Raw genomic sequence first — 20,629 nt, forward strand, 5'->3', positions numbered from 1 at the left:
GCGCCAGAATTTCTGCATCAAACCACATCATTTTTTGGGGAGGTCCCCCCATTTTTAATAAAAAGAAAAGGCAAAGCAGACAGCTGGAGCTGATATTAATAGTCTTGGAGGGTCCATGGATATTGGCCCCTTCCCAGTATAATAAGACCAGCTCAAAGTTGTGTGCTTTCTCTTGGCTGGCTATTAGAATTAAGGAGACAGCACATTGTATGTTCTCATTTATTTATTAAAAAGTACAGTTACAGCTTGCAAATGCTTTTAGTAGCCAGACAAGAGTCTTTCAGTTCTTGTTTGAGGGATTTTCATCCATTCCTCCTTGGACAATTCTTCCAGTTCTGTAAGATTCCTGGGTCATCTTGTATTCGCTGATATTTTGAGGTCTAGACACAGATTATCAATAATGTTCAGATCAGAGGACTGTGAGTGCCATTGTAAAACATTTAGCGTGCACCTTATGAGGTCATCTAATGTGGATTGTGACATGTGTTTGGGTCAATTATAGGAAGTTTCACCCCCAGCAATTCGCCCCTAGCAATTTGCACCCAGCAGTTCGCCCCAGGTACATTTCGCCCCCCGCACATTTTGCTCCTATCATGCCAAATACTGAGGATAAAATGTGCGGGGGCGAAATGTACCCGGGGAGAACTGTTGGGGGCGAAACATCCAAATCCCATTTGGGTCATTATCCATTTGTAGAAGCCATCCTCTTTTCACCTTCAGATTTTTTTACAGATTATGTTATCTTTGCATCAAGAATTTGTTTAAATTTCATTGAATCCATTCTTTCCTCTACCCATGAAATGTTCCCCGTGCCATTGACTGCAACACAACCCTAAAGCATGATTGATTCCCCCCATGCTTAATGGTCAGAGAGATGTTATTTTCCTGAAATTCTGAGCTCTTTTTTCTCCACACATATTTTATCTTCATCGGCCACAGGACTTTTTTCCAAAATGCATCAGGCTTGTTTATATGTTTTTTTTTGTATGCTTCTCATACTGAGTTTTATGGTGAGGATGCAGGAGAGGTTTTTCTCTGATGACTCTTTTTCATGAAGGTCATATTTATATAGGTGTTCAGTAGAACAATATACCGCAACTCCAGAGTCTGCAAAATCTTTGCAGTCAAGCCTCTCTAGCAATTCTACGAGCAGCACTCACTGAAATTTTGCTTGGTCTTCCAGACCTTAACTTGACCTCCACTGTTCATGGTAACTGTCATTTCTTAATTAAATTTCAAACTGAGGAAAGAGCAACTTGTAAACACTTTGCTATTTTCCTATAGTCTTCTCCTGCTTTGTGGGCCTCCAACATTTTCATTTCTAGGTAGCTGCTTAGAAGAACCCATGGCTGCTGTTTCTTGGCACAAGGTTAGAAGACGCTGTGTTTTTATCAAGCTGAGAAATTTGCATAACCTGGCCTTTCTTAGCAATGATAGTCAACAATCCAAAACTCTAACAGGCTAATTATGGTCTGAAAACTTGGTCAAAGTTATCTTCAAGGGTACCCAAACTTTTGCATCAGCCCATTTTCATTTTTGTAATTTATGATGTCACTGGTTCCTGGTGTAGTTATAGGCTGTATTCTCATGAATATGAAGTGTCTCAGGGATGTTCCTGGTGTAGTTATAGGCTGTATTCTCATGAATATGGAGTGTCTCGGTGATGTCACTGGTTCCAGGTGTAGTTATAGGCTGCATTCTCATGAATATGGAGGGTCTCGGTGATGTCACTGGTTCCAGGTGTAGTTATAGGCTGCATTCTCATGAATATAAAGTGTCTCAGTGATGTCACTGGTTCCTGGTGTAGTTATAGGCTGTATTCTCATGAATATGAAGTGTCTCAGTGATGTCACTGGTTCCTGGTGTAGTTATAGGCTGCATTCTCATGAATATGGAGGGTCTCGGTGATGTCACTGGTTCCAGGTGTAGTTATAGGCTGCATTCTCATGAATATAAAGTGTCTCAGTGATGTCACTGGTTCCTGGTGTAGTTATAGGCTGTATTCTCATGAATATGAAGTGTCTCAGTGATGTCACTGGTTCTTGGTGTAGTTATAGGCTGTATTTTCATGAATATGAAGTGTCTCAGTGATGTCTCCCCCATATGTCTCTGTGATGTCTCCCCCATATGTCTCTGAACTAATCTACCGATACCTTCCCTCACGTAATCTCCGGTCCTCCCAAGACCTCCTTCTCTCCTCCACACTTATTCGCTACTCACCCAACCGCCTCCAAGACTTCTCCCGAATAGCCCCTATTCTCTGGATTTCTTTGCCCCAACAAGTCCGACTATCAACCACATTTGGATCCCTCAGATTGAACCTGAAAGCCCACCTCTTCAAGAAAGCCTACAGCCTGCAATGACCCCGCTACCTCCTTCTCTCTCACCACTACCGGTGATATCACCTCGACCAACACCGGAACTGCTGTAACCCACCAACCTAATGTCTCCTTCCCCACCTTCCCGTAGCATGTAAGCCCGAAAGGGTCCTCTCCCCTCTGTATCAGTCTGTCATTGTTAGTTTGTTTACTGTAAGTGATATCTGTAATTTGTATGTAACCCCTTCTGATGTACAGCACCATGGAATCAATGATGCTATATAATAAATAATAATAATAATGTCACTGATTCCTGGTGTAGTTATAGGCTGTGTTCTCATGAATATGAAATGTCGCAGTGATGTCACTGGTTCCTGATGTAGTTATAGACTGTATTTTCATGAAAATGAAATGTCTCAGTGATGTCACTGGTTCCTGGTGTAGTTATAGTCTGTATTTTCATGAAAATGAAGTGTCTCAGTGATGTCACTGATTCCTGGTGTAGTTATAGGCTGTAATCTCATGAATATGAAGTGTCTCGGTGATGTCACTGGTACCTGGTGTAGTTATAGGCTGTATTCTCATGAATATGAAGGGTCTCACTGATGTCACTGGTTCCTGGTGTAGTTATAGGCTGTATTCTCATGAATATGAAGTGTCTCAGTGATGTCACTGGTTCCTGGTGTAGTTATAGGCGGTATTCTTATGAATAAAAAGTGTCTCAGTGATGTCACTGGTTCCTGGTGTAGTTATAGGCTGCATTCTCATGAATATGAAGTGTCTCAGTGATGTCACTGGTTCCTGGTGTAGTTATAGTCTGTATTCTCATGAATATGAAGTGTCTCAGTGATGTCTCCCCCATATGTCTCTGAACTAATCTCCCGATACCTTCCCTCATGTAATCTCCGGTCCTCCCAAGACCTTCTTCTCTCCTCCACACTTATTCGCTCCTCACCCAACCGCCTCCAAGACTTCTCCCGAATAGCCCCTATTCCCTGGATTTCTTTGCCCCAACAAGTCCGACTATCAACCACATTTGGATCCCTCAGATTGAACCTGAAAACTGATCTCTTCAAGAAAGCCTACAGCCTGAAATGACCCCGCTACCTCCTTCTCTCTCACCGCTACCGGTGATATCACCTCGACCAACACCGGAACTGCTGTTACCCTCCAACCTAATGTCTCCTTCCCCACCTTCTCGTAGCATGTAAGCCCGAAAGGGTCCTCTCCCCTCTGTATCAGTCTGTCATTGTTAGTTTGTTTACTGTAAGTGATATCTGTAATTTGTATGTAACCCCTTCTGATGTACAGCACCATGGAATCAATGATGCTATATAATAAATAATAATAATGTCACTGATTCCTGGTGTAGTTATAGGCTGTGTTCTCATGAATATGAAGTGTCTCAGTGATGTCACTGGTTCCTGGTGTAGTTATAGGCTGTATTCTCATGAATATGAAGTGTCTCAGTGATGTCACTGGTTCCTGGTGTAGTTATAGGCTGTATTCTCATGAATATGAAGTGTCTCAGTGATGTCACTGGTTCCTGGTGTAGTTATAGGCTGTATTCTCATGACTATGAAGTGTCTCAGTGATGTCACTGGTTCCTGGTGTAGTTATAGGCTGTATTCTCATGAATATGAAGTGTCTCAGTGATGTCTCTGGTTCCTGGTATAGTTATAGGCTGTATTCTTATGAATATGAAGTGTCTCAGTGATGTCACTGGTTCCTGGTGTAGTTATAGGCTGTATTTTCATGAAAATGAAGTGTCTCAGTGATGTTACCAGTTCCTGGTGTAGTTATAGGCTGTATTCTCATGAATATGAGTGTCTCAGTGATTTCACTGGTTCCTGGTGTATTTATAGACTGTATTCTCATGATTATGAAGTGTCTCAGTGATGTCACTGGTTCATGCCCGCTGTCTTGGGGTGATACTTGACTCCGAGCTTTCATTCACCCCCCCATCCGATCACTGGCTCGCTCTTGTTATCTGCACCTCAAAAACATTTCTAGAATTCGACCTTTTCTTACTTTCGACTCCACAAAACTCTTACTGTTTCTCTTATTCATTCTCGTCTCGACTATTGTAACTCCCTTCTAATCGGTCTCCCTCTTACCAAACTCTCCCCTCTCCAATCTGTCTTGAATGCTGCAGCCAGGATCATATTCCTCACCAATCGTTACACCGATGCCTCTACCTTGTGCAAGTCCTTACACTGGCTACCCATCCACTCCAGAATCCAGTACAAACTTATTACCGTCACCCACAAAGCTCTCCATGGCTCAGCACCACCCTAAACTCCTCCCTTGTTTCAGTATACCACCCTACCCGTGCCCTCCATTCTGCTGATGACCTGAGGTTAGGATCCTCAATAATCAGAACCTCCCACTCCCATCTCCAAGGCTATACACGTGCTGCGCCAATTCTTTGGAATGCACTTCCCAGGTCAATACGATTAGTCCCCAATCCCCACAATTTTAAGCGTGCCCTAAAAACGCATTTATTCAGACTGGCCTACCACCTCAACACATTAACCTAACTATCCCTGTGTGGCACAGCCAAAAGTTTTACCATAACCAGGTTCCCCGCATCATGTTCCCACATGCTTTATGCATCCATTAGCCCTCTGTGTCTGTACTGTTACACACATAACACTATGGCTGGTCCATACAGTCAGGGCAACTGTTGCCACCCACCTTTTCGTGTCTCCCCTTTTCCTCATAGACTGTAAGCTTGCGAGCGGGGCCCTCATTCCTCTTGGTATCTTTTATGACCTATGTGATTATTGTTATGCTGTAATGTCTATCGTCTGTACAAGTCCCCTCTGAAATGTAAAGTGCTGCGGAATATTTTGGCGCTATAGAAATAAAATTATTATTATTATTATATAAATAAATTCTCTATTAGGAGTGCCTTGATGTCCCCATTGATATCTCCTAATTATGTTATTTCTTTCTCAGGGCACTTGCGGACATTTTGATACAACAGGGGCCGATACCTATCCCACACTGTGAACGAGAGGCCATCTCCGCTGTTGATAACTCTCCCAAAGACAATACGCCTGTAAGAACGTCAAAAAATCAGTATACTCCGGTGCGAACGACCAAGACTAACCATGGTACAGGTGGGTTCTTTAAATGTTCTTCACAGTTTTGAGAAGGTAGATCGGTCATACATTGTATATGTGGTGGAAACCAGAGATGTGAACTAGATCTTGTTGGTCTTATGAAATGAACAAAGAATCCAGACAAGGCTCCATAACTCAAAATCACTGGAGGCCACCTCCTCATAATTTTCTGGAATTTCTGTCATCAGGTGGTGTACTGTGGTCATGTAACATGTGAAGTCATTTCTGATTACTTTCTCTTATGAGATAAATTAGGTGATCAATACTGAGAATACTATCGCTAGGAATTTGCATTTACAGCTTCGAATGGTTAATACCAGTTTAAGTTTCAAGGTCGTAAAAACTTGGTTCTGATTTCATTCACTTATTCGTATTACTTTGCTGGGGATTAAAGGAGTCTATTTTATAGCCACTCAGATATTTTACCGCCTTGCCGTTGTACAGATGTGTCCACTTTTACCTTTGCTCAAGTTTGGATAAGGACTCCAAATTCAATATATTATCATGACTTTCTAGCAAAACCATTTACTGGCAGCAATCTACATGACAACCACTGGGTGGCCACATATAGATTCCTATGGAATAGACATTTCCTGACTTGTAGGTGTTGTGTAATAGGAGAGTTCTGCACCTGCCTGCTCCTCGTGGGTGGTGCTAAGTGATTAAGATCTCCTCCCACTCCATGACATCATCAAACAAGGGAAGGAGGAGCCAACCTGTTCCTTTGCAGTGATCTTCTCGTCTACACGGGATAATTAAAAGGTGCCGTAACCCGGGTAGAGTAAACCTGTACTACTTAGATGTTTTCCTTTCTGGTTTTCTCTTTTTTTTTTAGTGACACACATGAACCATCTTGAAGCTTTCAAGCCTTCAATTTACATGTTGTTGTTTTTTTTTTCTTGCTTTTTTTTTTGCATTGCTCTATAAATATGAAAAACATATGTCAAGTTGTTCAAAGGCAAATACTTTATATATTGCCATATGTTATCCCCCATCTGATGTACCGGTGGTGTTATACACTTACATAAAAATATCATCAGCAGTGTGAATTTTGGCTTTATGCAAATTTAGATTTTTGGGATTGATGGATTATAAAATGTTAAAATTAAAGGGATTTTCTGTTTTTTTTTTCATAAATGGGTCACTATCAATTTGTCCTAAAAAAAAAAAAGTTATCCATCTTTCTAATGTAAGTAGCATTTCAGTTCCTCCAAACTCTTCAAGAAGAAGTGACAACATTCCATGACTGTGAGCTGCTCATGTTGGTGCAAGCCTTGATACAATTTATTATCACACCTTACACCATAGCTAGGTGAAGCCCAGTGATATTTTGTGCAGAGCCAATGGCATCTCAATGGGTAATCAAAGGGCCCAAATTCTAAATTTTACCCCCTGTTGCTAACATCAAATGAGCTAGGATTCCACAGAACTGAGTATGTTCTTCTAGGAGCAGCACCTGGAAGCAGTGAGTTCCCTCCCAGCAGGCAATGAGATGTGAAAAATCTCAGTATGATGCCGTAAGCTTTGTCATCTTGGTCGCTCCTTATGCCAATTGCAACAGCCGATGACAAAGTTATCTCTGCGCTTTTTAGTATTGATTTAATGGCTCTGCACATGGGCTGCACTGCTCACTCCTGCAGGTCTCAGCCGCTCCTCTGACTCATAAAAAATGATAAATGTAAAATATCTACATACTTTTTCTAACCCTGTCCCTTAGACTTAAGGATAGAGCTAGGGCTAGGGTTAGATTTATGGTTAGGGCTACAGTTAGGGTTAAGGTTTGCATTAGGGCTAATATTAAGGCTAGGGTTAACATTTGGATTAGGGCTAGTATTAAGGCTAGGGTTAACATTTGGATTAGGGCTAGTATTAAGGTTAGGGTTAAGGTTTGGATTAGGGCTAGCATTAAGGTTAGGGTTAAGGTTTGGATTAGGGCTAGCATTAAGGATAGGGTTAAGGTTTGGATTAGGGCTAGTGTTAAGGTTAGGGTTAAGGTTTGGATTAGGGCTAGTGTTAAGGGTAGGGTTAAGGTTTGGATTAGGGCTAGTGTTAAGGGTAGGGTTAAGGTTTGGATTAGGGCTAGTATTAAGGATAGGGTTAAGGTTTGGATTAGGGCTAGTGTTAAGGATAGGGTTAAGGTTTGGATTAGAGCTAGTGTTAAGGTTAGGGTTAAGGTTTGGATTAGGGCTAGTATTAAGGATAGGGTTAAGGTTTGGATTAGGGCTTGTATTAAAGTTAGGGTTAAGGTTTGAATTGGGGTTTGTATTAAGGTTTAAGCTTTGGATTAGGATTAGGGATAAAGTATGGATTAAGGGCTAGTAGTAAGGTTAGGGTTAAGGTTTGGATTAGAGATAGAATTTAGGTTAAGGTTTGCATTAGGGCTAGTACTAAGGTTAGGGTTAAGCTTTGGATTGGGTCTAGTGTTAAGGTTTGGATTAGGGATAGGATTAAGGTTAAGGTTTGGATTAGGGATAGTATTGAGGTTAGGGTTAAGGTTTGGATTAGGGCTAGTATTAAGGTTATGTTTAAGATTTGAATTAAGGATAGTATTAAGGTTCGAATTAAGGTTTGGATTAGGCCTAGAATTAAGATTAGGGCTATGGTTAGAAAACATCATAAAAAAATAAACTACCTTACCAAGAACAGGTCAGATCACCAATGCGCTAGCAGGATGAAGTAGACCCCCTTGATAAAGGCGGGCAAAATACTGGCGGAGCAACCACTAACAAACCTACAAATTCATGGAGTGGGTGGTTGACCAGTCCCTGAGTTGAAAAAACATCACAAAAAATAAACCAGCCTTACCAGCAACAGGTCAGAATACCTATGCACCAGCAGGATGCCTGTTGTGAATTCTCTTTCTGGCCTCCCTCTGGTTATTACTGAAGGTAGTGGAGCTAGTCAGATCGACAAAGGGGTTGCGAGTTCTCTTTCTGGGCTCCCTCTGGTGGTTACTGGAGGTAATGGAGCTGATCTGATTGACAGAGGCTTGCCACCTTATAATCATGATGATGATTGGAGATCTGGGGTTTCAGATTGGGATTTAAGACAACCGACTCCCTCTATCCCTGCTGGTGATTTGCTTCCTGTTCCTCCTGAGGTCTGATTTCTCCAGCTCTGTCCCTGCATGTTCAGCCAAGTGGTTCATTTGCTATTCTGTTTGCATTTGATCTGTTTTTTTCTATCTCTTCTTGGTGCGGGTCAGCCAGCACCGGCTGGGGCTGTGCTGAATCACCGCCCATATGTTACTGCTTGTGCCAGTTTGTTTTATCCCCTGTTAGACTGGTCTCTTTTTGCTCTTCTTTCAGAATATACCAGAGTGCTGATATAGTGGGGGACGATGTCGTGTGACTTCAGTGTTTTTTGCATCAGTCGTGTTGGACTTTTTGCAGGGTTTTTGTGGCGTGATTGCAGACAGTGTCTTTCCTTTCCTGTCCTGTCTAGTCAGTGTGGGCCCCATCATTTGCTCAGTCTATTTTCCTGCCTGTGTTTGTGTTTTCATCTTGTCTCACCGACAATATATGTTTGGGGGCTATCTGTTCCTTTCGGGTCTGCTCCGGGGCTGTTTAGATTTCCCCTTTCTTGCTTTAGGCTAAGTTAGCTCTCTGGCTGTGTCGAGGCGTCTAGGATCATCGTAGGCACACTCCACGGCTACTGCTAGTTGTGTGGATAGGATCAGGGGTCTGCAATCCGCTTAGGTACCAACCTCTCTGGTTTTCTGTGGCTTAGCCTGGACCTGCTCTCCTCCTCAGTGACCAATTAATAACAGATACCGTAGATCAAGGTTCCCCAACTCCAGTCCTCAAGGCCCACCAACAGGTCATGTTTTCAGGATTTCCTTAGTATTGCCCATGTGATAATTGCATCACCTGTACAATACAAGGAAAATCCTGAAAACATGACCTGTTGGTGGGCCTTGAGGACTGGAGTTGGGGAACCCTGCCATAGATCTATGGTTAAGTCTATGGTTAGGGTTTAGGTTAGTGTTCGAGTTAGGTTTATGGTTAGGGCTAGGGTTAAGGCTTGGGTTAGAGTTAGGTTTATGGCTAGAGCAAGAATTAGGCTAGGTTAAGGTTTATAGTTATGGTTAAGGTTAAGGCTAAGGTTAGGTTTATGGTTGGGGTTAGGGTTAAGGCTAGAGCTAGGATTAGGTTAGGTTTTGGTTTATGGTTAGGGCTAGGGTTTCACTTATAGCTCGGGTTAGGTTTACAGTTAGAGCTAGGGTTAAATTTATTGTTAGGGATAGGTTTATGGTTAGGGTTAAGTTTAGGTTTAGGGCTAAGCTTACAAAACTATTTAGAATAAAAAAATGTAATAAAAATGAATAGAAAAAATATATTATGTCAATGTCATTGTTTGGTTTTTAAAATTTGATGCCACATTTCTGAAAACAGCAGAAAAATTCTAGGAAGTCAGCGAGTCAACAGTACTTTAGAAACACTGCATGTGGTTGGGAGAAATGGGGAGAAATAATAGACTGATGGACGGGGTTCATAGAGGACTTCGGCACGCTTGAAAAATATGTTCGAGTCCCCGCGGCTGCATGTCTCACGGCTGTTCGACAGCTGCAACACATGCATGGACTACCTGTTTGTTAGGCAATCCCTGCACGTGCTGCGGCTGTCCAACAGCCAAGAGACATGCAGGTGTGGAGACTTGAACATATTTTTCGAGCATAAACTGTACATAAGTGTGACCAAGAGAGGAGACCCAATATGGTGGCAACTTAGTAGGAAAGACAACTCTGGAGAACATACTGCTGCTCTAACAAGTGAAACATCAAGTAAAGTCTAAGGGGGGAAAAAAACCACAAAAATGGCTATAAGCTCAGAATTCATTCCCAATCACTGTATATAGGGTATGTAAAATAGGGTATATACATGCAATGTTTTTTCATTCTCGGCATCGGCGTTCATGTAATCCAAGCTTTCCATCATATAGATTAACATTCCTGACATCATTTTACAGTCAATTAGTTATGCGTCTGAATAAGGATTAAGTAAAGATCTTAAAGTGCTTTATTGATTGCCGTGCATCGGCTTTTCTGAGGTTATTGAGCAGGGTCAGGCGGTAAGAGTCTGCCTTGGGATACAGGAAAAAGAGATGGAAATTTCAGACTTGATTATCCTTGGTAATATATCAGAGAAATTAGTTTCTGCCTTTATACGGAACACAGATACAGAGATAAAGGTTAGGTACTGGACTGAGAAAAAAGCTGGAAAAAAAAAAATCTCTGGCCAGTTAGGAAGATTTTCAGGCGAGTTTCGAGACCAATGTTCACCCAAGAGTAAGAAATTTGGATTTTGTACACAACTACAAAAAGTTGAGGGAACTTTCTAAACTCTTCCCCAATGGACTCTTCGATAGTTAGAAGGTTCACGTCAATATTCCCCCGTGCCCCTAAATTTGAGTAAATAAATAAGACATCTGGGTAAAAAAAAATAAGAAATTTTGGTAAGGAAACGAAAAATTTGGGTAAAATACTCAATTTCTGAAAGTTAATTGTGGAATCATTCTAAACTGCGTTCTACTGTTTTCCCCCAATTGAACCTTTTAGTACATTCTAAGACTCTCGTGCCAATGTTTTTCTGGCCCTGTGACTCCTAAAACTCTAAATTTTGGCAATTGAAATCTGGACTTTATGTGCAACTCCAGAAAGTTGGTGAAAGGATCATTCTAAACTGTGTTCTACTCTCTCCCCATCCACCAGTGGCTTTTTTAGAAGTCTTCTGCGACAATATTTCCCCGGCACAATGACTCCGAAGACTAAATTTGGGTAAAGAAGTATGAAATCTGACAGAGATAGAGCGCACAATTGCCGAAATTTGATTGATGACTCCTTCGAAATTTTTGACACCGGTGCACTCTTTTGGTCAGTTAGAAGGTCCAGTGCCAATGTTCCTTCAGACTTACTACATTCTGGTAACAAATGTTGTTAGCCAATAGCCTAGAGGCCAAAAAATATCTTCCCATTATTGTGCTTTTTCAGTTAGCTAGAAAACCAATGTTCCCCCACTCCGGAGACTCGGTAGACTTTAAATTTGGGTAAAAGAGTGAGAAATCTGGATTTTGTATGAAATTACAAAATTTGTTTGAAGAATCATTCTAAACTGTGTTTCAATCTCTTGCCTCAAATGGAGTCTGTCAGTCAACTAAAAGGTCCAGTGTCGATGTTCCCTGATACTGTAGAATTTGAAGACTCATAAAATTTGGGTAAAATTTTGCAAGAGTGCACAATTGTACAAAGCGAAGCCAGAGATCATTCTAAGCTGCGTTCAAATCTCTTGTTCGTACTAGACCTCTAAACTGCATACTACCCTCTTCCTTCCCTATGGTGCCAATGTTTTCATGGCCTCGGGACTCTGGAAAATCTATATCTAGGTAACGAAATATGAAATGTGGGCAAGATGGTGCAATAGTAGAAATTTGATAGAAGGATCATTCTTAACTTTATTCTATATGCTATGACTACAATGAACTCTTTCAGTGATCTACAAGGTCCAGTGCCAATGTTCCCTCAGAGTCAGAATATTCTTTAAATTTGGGTAACAAATGCTAAAAGCAAAATGCGCAATTCCAGAAAGAAATTTGCCCCTAATGGATCTCTTTAGTCAGCTAGATGACTTTGGTTATCCTGAGCGCCTAAAATTTGGGTAAGAACGTAAGAAGCCCCTGCTAGAGTGACTAATTCCAGAAAATTGATGAAACGATTATTCTATACCACGGTCTCCTCTCTTGCCCCATAGACCCTTAGAATCATAGAATCATAGAATCATAGAATCGTAGAGTTGGAAGGGACCTCCTGGGCCATCTGGTCCAACCCCCTGCTCAAAGCAGGATTCGCTAAATCATCCCAGTCAGATGTCTGTCCAGCCTCTGTTTGAAGACTTCCATTGAAGGAGAACTCACCACTTCTCGTGGCAGCCTGTTCCACTCATTGATCACTCTAACTGTCAAAAAGTTTTTTCTAATATCTAATCTGTGTCTCTTCCCATTCAGTTTCATCCCATTGCTTCTAGTCTTTCCTTGTGCAAATGAGAATAAAGTTGATCCTTCTACAATGTGACAGCCCTTTAGATATTTGTAGACAGCTATTAAGTCTCCTCTCAGTCTTCTCTTTTGCAAACTAAACATTCCCAAATCCTGCAACCTTTCCTCATAAGACAGGGTTTGCAGACCGGTCACCATTCTGGTCGCTCTTTTCTGAACTTGCTCCAGTTTGTTGATGTCTTTTTTAAAATGTGGTGCCCAAAACTGGACACAATATTCCAGATGAGGTCTGACTAAAGAGGAGTAGAGGGAAATAATGACTTCACGTGATCTAGACTGTATGCTTCTGTTAATACATCCTAGAATTGCATTTGCCTTTTTTGCTGCTGCATCACACTGTTGACTCATATTCAGTCTGTGATCTATTAGTATACCCAAGTCTTTTTCACATGTGCTGTCACTTAGCCCTATTCCTCCCATTCTATATATGCTTTTTTCATTTTTATTGCCCAGATGTAGTACTTTGCATTTCTCCCTGTTAAAAACCATTCTGTTAGTTGCTGCCCACTTCTCCAGTTTATTTAAATCTTTTTGAATCCTCTCTCTCTCTTCTCTAGTATTAGCTATCCCTCCTAGCTTTGTGTCATCAGCAAATTTAATCAGTTTACCCTCAATTCCTTCATCTAAATCGTTGATAAAGATGTTGAACAATACAGGGCCCAGGACAGAGCCCTGTGGTACCCCACTTGAGACATTCTTCCAACTGGATGTGCAGCCATTTACGACCACTCTTTGGGTCCGATCACTAAGCCAGTTATGAATCCACCTAACAGTTGCCTTGTCCATTCCATACTTAGTCATTTTTTCAATAAGGATTGTATGAGAGACTTTGTCAAATGCTTTGCTGAAGTCAAGATATACTATATCTACAGCATTTCCTTGATCCACCCAATCAGTGATACCGTCATAGAAGGAAATTAAGTTAGTCTGACATGACTTATCAGTTACAAACCCATGCTGACTCTGTTTAATCACTTCATTCTTATCCAGGTATTGACATACATGTTGTTTAATAATTTGTTCAAAGATCTTTCCTGGTATAGAAGTCAGACTCACCGGCCTATAGTTGCCTGGGTCCACCTTCTTCCCCTTTTTGAAGATAGGAACAACATTTGCTCTTCTCCAGTCTTCTGGCACTTCTCCTGTTCTCCAAGAATTTTCAAAGATTATGGAGAGGGGTTCAAAAATTTCTTCTGCTATCTCCTTCAGTACTCTGGGGTGTAATTCATCTGGACCTGGAGACTTGAATTCATTTAGGTTAGCTAAGTGTTTCCTCACTATCTTTCTGTTTATAGATATCCTGGATTCTTCTATTCCCTTAATAGGACAGTGAATAACAGTTGATGTTGCATTTCCTTTCTGAGAGAAAACAGATGCAAAATAGGAATTTAAAAGTTCAGCCTTCTCAACATCCTGTCTTACCATTTCATCATTTTCATCCTGTAAAAATCCTATAGCATCTTTGACTTTTCTTTTACTTTTGACATATCCCCAAAATCCTTTATTATTGCTTTTGACATCTCTTGCAAGCCTCAGTTCATTTTCAGCTTTAGCTAATCTGATTTGTGCCCTGCAGGTTCTGCAGACAGCATTATATTCTTCTTTAGATATGCCTCCCTCTTTCCATTTTATAAACATTTTTTTCTTCCTTTTTAGCATGTGCTTAAGTTCTGTGTTCATCCATCCTGGTTTCCTTAAATGCTTAAAAGGACAAGTGCCCTCGTTACCCTAGCCCCAAGATGCAGTATCATCAATATATCAATATATCAATATGATAATAGAAATCTGTCAATTGGCTCAAATTAGAGGGCTCAAATGCAAATGTTCCTCTATTCCTTAGATCAAAAGTAGGTATCTTTAAGAAACCTGGACTCTAAAACCTTCCAATGTACAGCCGGAATATACAATTTTGCATCTTCTTCAGCTCCACTCCTGATAAAGGTACCGTTAAACAGACTCATCTAGCACTAGTAAGAACACTCTCTCGTTGTAGCCCATACCTGAACTGTTGTGATATTTATGACATTTAAGTAACCATGGCAATCGTATTGATTAGGAAAGAAGAGAAGGAAGCTTACAAGAAGCTTAGGAAGAAAGCAGAATGAGATTTTGGCAGCGAAACGCGTTGTGCTCTCATTATACAGTAGGTGACGGGAAAGGGATGACACATGGCTGGTGTAATTGACACTGTTTGGTGCCTCATAGATTAGGTTTAGAAATAGTTTTATAGGGTTTTTTTTCAACTTTCTGGATTATTCTGGGAGTTCAACTGTTTTAAGTCGTTAAAGTTCTTCAGAAATAAGGTTCCTTGACAACTGGAGAGTTTGAAAATTTGTGTAAACTTTGCGTTTCTCATTTTCCTTACTCCCTGATTATTCTCATCTTCACTTCTTCATGATCATCAAAGTGTCAGAGGATGGGGTCAAAAAGGTGTACATTAAGGGTGACGTCTTCAGATGACTTCGTGTAAAGGAACATACATGGGGGAGGCAAGGATCCAGAGGTTTCATAGAAGAATTCAAAATCTCAAAAGAAAGCATTAAAAAAACACAAAAATATACATGGATAAAAGCATTCGAAAATCTAGTGTCTGGATAGTTAACACATGTAGCTGCCCAGATAATGCACCTTAGTGCCCAGAGAGTACATGTTACTGCCTAGATAATATTCCACAGAGCCCAGATAGTACATGTTACTACCTAGATAATGCTCCACAGAGCCCAGATAGTACATGTTACTACCTAGATAATGCTCCACAGAGCCCAGATAGTACATGTTACTGCCTAGATAATAGTCCACAGAGCCCAGATAGTACATGTTACTACCTAGATAATAGTACACAGAGCCCAGATAGTACATGTTACTGCCTAGATAATGCTCCACAGAGCCCAGATAGTACATGTTACTGCCTAGATAATATTCCACAGAGCCCAGATAGTACATGTTACTGCCTAGATAATAGTCCACAGAGCCCAGATAGTACATGTTACTGCCTAGATAATAGTCCACAGAGCCCAGATAGTACATGTTACTGCCTAGATAATATTCCACAGAGCCCAGATAGTACATGTTACTACCTAGATAATAGTACACAGAGCCCAGATAGTACATGTTACTACCTAGATAATGCTCCACAGAGCCCAGATAGTACATGTTACTGCCTAGATAATAGTACACAGAGCCCAGATAGTACATGTTACTGCCTAGATAATATTCTAGTGCCCAGATAGTACATGTTACTACCTAAATAATAGTACACAGAGCCCAGATAGTACATGTTACTGCCTAGATAATAGTCCACAGAGCCCAGATAGTACATGTTACTGTCTAGATAATATTCCACAGAGCCCAGATAGTACATGTTACTGTCTAGATAATATTCCACAGAGCCCAGATAGTACATGTTACTGTCTAGATAATATTCCACAGAGCCCAGATAGTACATGTTACTGTCTAGATAATATTCCACAGAGCCCAGATAGTACATGTTACTGTCTAGATAATATTCCACAGAGCCCAGATAGTACATGTTACTGTCTAGATAATATTCCACAGAGCCCAGATAGTACATGTTACTGCCTAGATAATATTCTAGTGCCCAGATAGTACATGTTACTACCTAAATAATACCCCACAGTGCCCAGATAGTACATGTTACTACCTTGATAATATTCCACAGAGCCCAGATAGTACATGTTACTACCTAGATAATATTCTAGTGCCCAGATAGTACATGTTACTGCCTAGATAATAGTACACAGAGCCCAGATAGTACATGTTACTGCCTAGATAATAGTACACAGAGCCCAGATAGTACATGTTACTACCTAGATAATAGTCCACAGAGCCCAGATAGTACATGTTACTACCTTGATAATATTCTAGTGCCCAGATAGTACATGTTACTGCCTTGATAATATTCTAGTGCCCAGATAGTACATGTTACTGCCTAAATAATACCCCACAGTGCCCAGAGAGTACATGTTACTACCTAGATAATATTCCACAGAGCCCAGATAGTACATGTTACTGTCTAGATAATATTCCACAGAGCCCAGATAGTACATGTTACTGTCTAGATAATATTCCACAGAGCCCAGATAGTACATGTTACTGCCTAAATAATACCCCACAGTGCCCAGATAGTACATGTTACTACCTTGATAATATTCCACAGAGCCCAGATAGTACATGTTACTACCTAAATAATACCCCACAGAGCCCAGATAGTACATGTTACTGCCTTGATAATATTCTAGTGCCCAGATAGTACATGTTACTGCCTAGATAATAGTACAGAGAGCCCAGATAGTACATGTTACTGCCTAGATAATAGTACACAGAGCCCAGATAGTACATGTTACTGCCTTGATAATATTCTAGTGCCCAGATAGTACATGTTACTGCCTAAATAATACCCCACAGTGCCCAGAGAGTACATGTTACTACCTAGATAATATTCCACAGAGCCCAGATAGTACATGTTACTGCCTAAATAATACCCCACAGTGCCCAGATAGTACATGTTACTACATTGATAATATTCCACAGAGCCCAGATAGTACATGTTACTACCTAGATAATGCTCCACAGAGCCCAGATAGTACATGTTACTGCCTTGATAATATTCTAGTGCCCAGATAGTACATGTTACTGCCTAGATAATATTCCACCGAGCCCAGATAGTACACGTTACTACCTAGATAATATTCCACAGAGCCCAGATAGTACATGTTACTACCTAGATAATGCTCCACAGAGCCCAGATAGTACATGTTACTGTCTAGATAATATTCCACAGAGCCCAGAGAGTACATGTTACTACCTAGATAATATTCCACAGAGCCCAGATAGTACATGTTACTGTCTAGATAATATTCCACAGAGCCCAGATAGTACATGTTACTGTCTAGATAATATTCCACAGAGCCCAGATAGTACATGTTACTGCCTAAATAATACCCCACAGTGCCCAGATAGTACATGTTACTACCTTGATAATATTCCACAGAGCCCAGATAGTACATGTTACTACCTAAATAATACCCCACAGAGCCCAGATAGTACATGTTACTGCCTTGATAATATTCTAGTGCCCAGATAGTACATGTTACTGCCTAGATAATAGTACAGAGAGCCCAGATAGTACATGTTACTGCCTAGATAATAGTACACAGAGCCCAGATAGTACATGTTACTGCCTTGATAATATTCTAGTGCCCAGATAGTACATGTTACTGCCTAAATAATACCCCACAGTGCCCAGAGAGTACATGTTACTACCTAGATAATATTCCACAGAGCCCAGATAGTACATGTTACTGCCTAAATAATACCCCACAGTGCCCAGATAGTACATGTTACTACATTGATAATATTCCACAGAGCCCAGATAGTACATGTTACTACCTAGATAATGCTCCACAGAGCCCAGATAGTACATGTTACTGCCTTGATAATATTCTAGTGCCCAGATAGTACATGTTACTGCCTAGATAATATTCCACCGAGCCCAGATAGTACACGTTACTACCTAGATAATATTCCACAGAGCCCAGATAGTACATGTTACTACCTAGATAATGCTCCACAGAGCCCAGATAGTACATGTTACTGTCTAGATAATATTCCACAGAGCCCAGATAGTACATGTTACTACCTAGATAATATTCCACAGAGCCCAGATAGTACATGTTACTGTCTAGATAATATTCCACAGAGCCCAGATAGTACATGTTACTGCCTAAATAATACCCCACAGTGCCCAGATAGTACATGTTACTACATTGATAATATTCCACAGAGCCCAGATAGTACATGTTACTACCTAGATAATGCTCCACAGAGCCCAGATAGTACATGTTACTGCCTTGATAATATTCTAGTGCCCAGATAGTACATGTTACTGCCTAGATAATATTCCACCGAGCCCAGATAGTACACGTTACTACCTAGATAATATTCCACAGAGCCCAGATAGTACATGTTACTACCTAGATAATGCTCCACAGAGCCCAGATAGTACATGTTACTGTCTAGATAATATTCCACAGAGCCCAGAGAGTACATGTTACTACCTAGATAATATTCCACAGAGCCCAGATAGTACATGTTACTGTCTAGATAATATTCCACAGAGCCCAGATAGTACATGTTACTGCCTAAATAATACCCCACAGTGCCCAGATAGTACATGTTACTACATTGATAATATTCCACAGAGCCCAGATAGTACATGTTACTACCTAGATAATGCTCCACAGAGCCCAGATAGTACATGTTACTGCCTTGATAATATTCTAGTGCCCAGATAGTACATGTTACTGCCTAGATAATATTCCACCGAGTCCAGATAGTACATGTTACTACCTAGATAATATTCCACAGAGCACAGATAGTACATGTTACTGCCTAGATAATGTTCCACAGAGCCCAGATAGTACATGTTACTACCTAGATAATATTCCACAGAGCCCAGATAGTACATGTTACTGCCTAGATAATGCTCCACAGAGCCCAGATAGTACATGTTACTACCTAGATAATGCTCCACAGAGCCCAGATAGTACATGTTACTGCCTAGATAATATTCTAGTGCCCAGATAGTACATGTTACTGCCTAGATAATATTCTAGTGCCCAGATAGTACATGTTACTGCCTAGATAATATTCTAGTGCCCAGATAGTACATGTTACTGCCTAGATAATGCTCCACAGAGCCCAGATAGTACATGTTACTACCTAGATAATGCTCCACAGAGCCCAGATAGTACATGTTACTGCCTAGATACTATTCTAGTGCCCAGATAGTACATGTTACTGCCTAGATAATATTCTAGTGCCCAGATAGTACATGTTACTGCCTTGATAATATTCTAGAGCCCAGATAGTACACGTTACTACCTAGATAATATTCCACAGAGCCCAGATAGTACATGTTACTACCTAGATAATATTCCACAGAGCCCAGATAGTACATGTTACTGCCTAGATAATGTTCCACAGAGCCCAGATAGTACATGTTACTGCCTAGATAATGCTCCACAGAGCCCAGATAGTACATGTTACTACCTAGATAATGCTCCACAGAGCCCAGATAGTACATGTTACTGCCTAGATAATATTCTAGTGCCCAGATAGTACATGTTACTGCCTAGATAATATTCTAGTGCCCAGATAGTACATGTTACTGCCTAGATAATATTCTAGTGCCCAAATAGTACATGTTACTGCCTAGATAATATTCCACAGAGCACAGATAGTAGATGTTACTACCTAGATAATGCTCCACCGTGCCCAGATATTACACGTTACTACCTAGATAATATTCCACAGAGCCCAGATAGTACATGTTACTACCTAGATAATGCTCCACCGAGCCCAGATACTACATGTTACTACCTAGATAATATTCCACAGAGCCCAGATAGTACATGTTACTACCTAGATAATGCTCCACCGAGCCCAGATAGTACATGTTACTACCTAGATAATATTCCACAGAGCCCAGATAGTACACGTTACTACCTAGATAATATTCTAGTGCCCAGATAGTACATGTTACTACCTAGATAATGCTCCACAGAGCCCAGATAGTACATGTTACTACCTAGATAATGTTCCACAGAGCCCAGATAGTACACGTTACTACCTAGATAATATTCTAGTGCCCAGATAGTACATGTTACTACCTAGATAATGCTCCACAGAGCCCAGATAGTACATGTTACTGCCTAGATACTATTCTAGTGCCCAGATAGTACATGTTACTGCCTAGATAATATTCTAGTGCCCAGATAGTACATGTTACTGCCTTGATAATATTCTAGAGCCCAGATAGTACACGTTACTACCTAGATAATATTCCACAGAGCCCAGATAGTACATGTTACTACCTAGATAATATTCCACAGAGCCCAGATAGTACATGTTACTGCCTAGATAATGTTCCACAGAGCCCAGATAGTACATGTTACTGCCTAGATAATGCTCCACAGAGCCCAGATAGTACATGTTACTACCTAGATAATGCTCCACAGAGCCCAGATAGTACATGTTACTGCCTAGATAATATTCTAGTGCCCAGATAGTACATGTTACTGCCTAGATAATATTCTAGTGCCCAGATAGTAC

At 40.7% G+C, this 20,629-nt stretch overlaps 1 protein-coding gene across 17 annotated transcripts in view; it reads left to right on the top strand.

Moving 5' to 3' along the window:
• SHISA6 (shisa family member 6) overlaps positions 1-20,629 on the top strand; it is a 470,754-nt gene that overhangs the window by 92,153 nt on the left and 357,972 nt on the right. For all 17 annotated transcript variants that reach the window (XM_073579679.1, XM_073579678.1, XM_073579680.1 and 14 more), the window contains one exon: positions 5,280-5,443. In XM_073579679.1, the coding sequence (XP_073435780.1) occupies positions 5,280-5,443 (164 nt within the window). The remainder of the gene's footprint in view (positions 1-5,279; positions 5,444-20,629) is intronic.

This window comes from Dendrobates tinctorius, unplaced genomic scaffold, assembly GCF_039654945.1.
Source record: "Dendrobates tinctorius isolate UK_male_01 unplaced genomic scaffold, ASM3965494v1 ptg000063l, whole genome shotgun sequence".
NCBI classification, from domain to species: domain Eukaryota; kingdom Metazoa; phylum Chordata; class Amphibia; order Anura; family Dendrobatidae; genus Dendrobates; species Dendrobates tinctorius.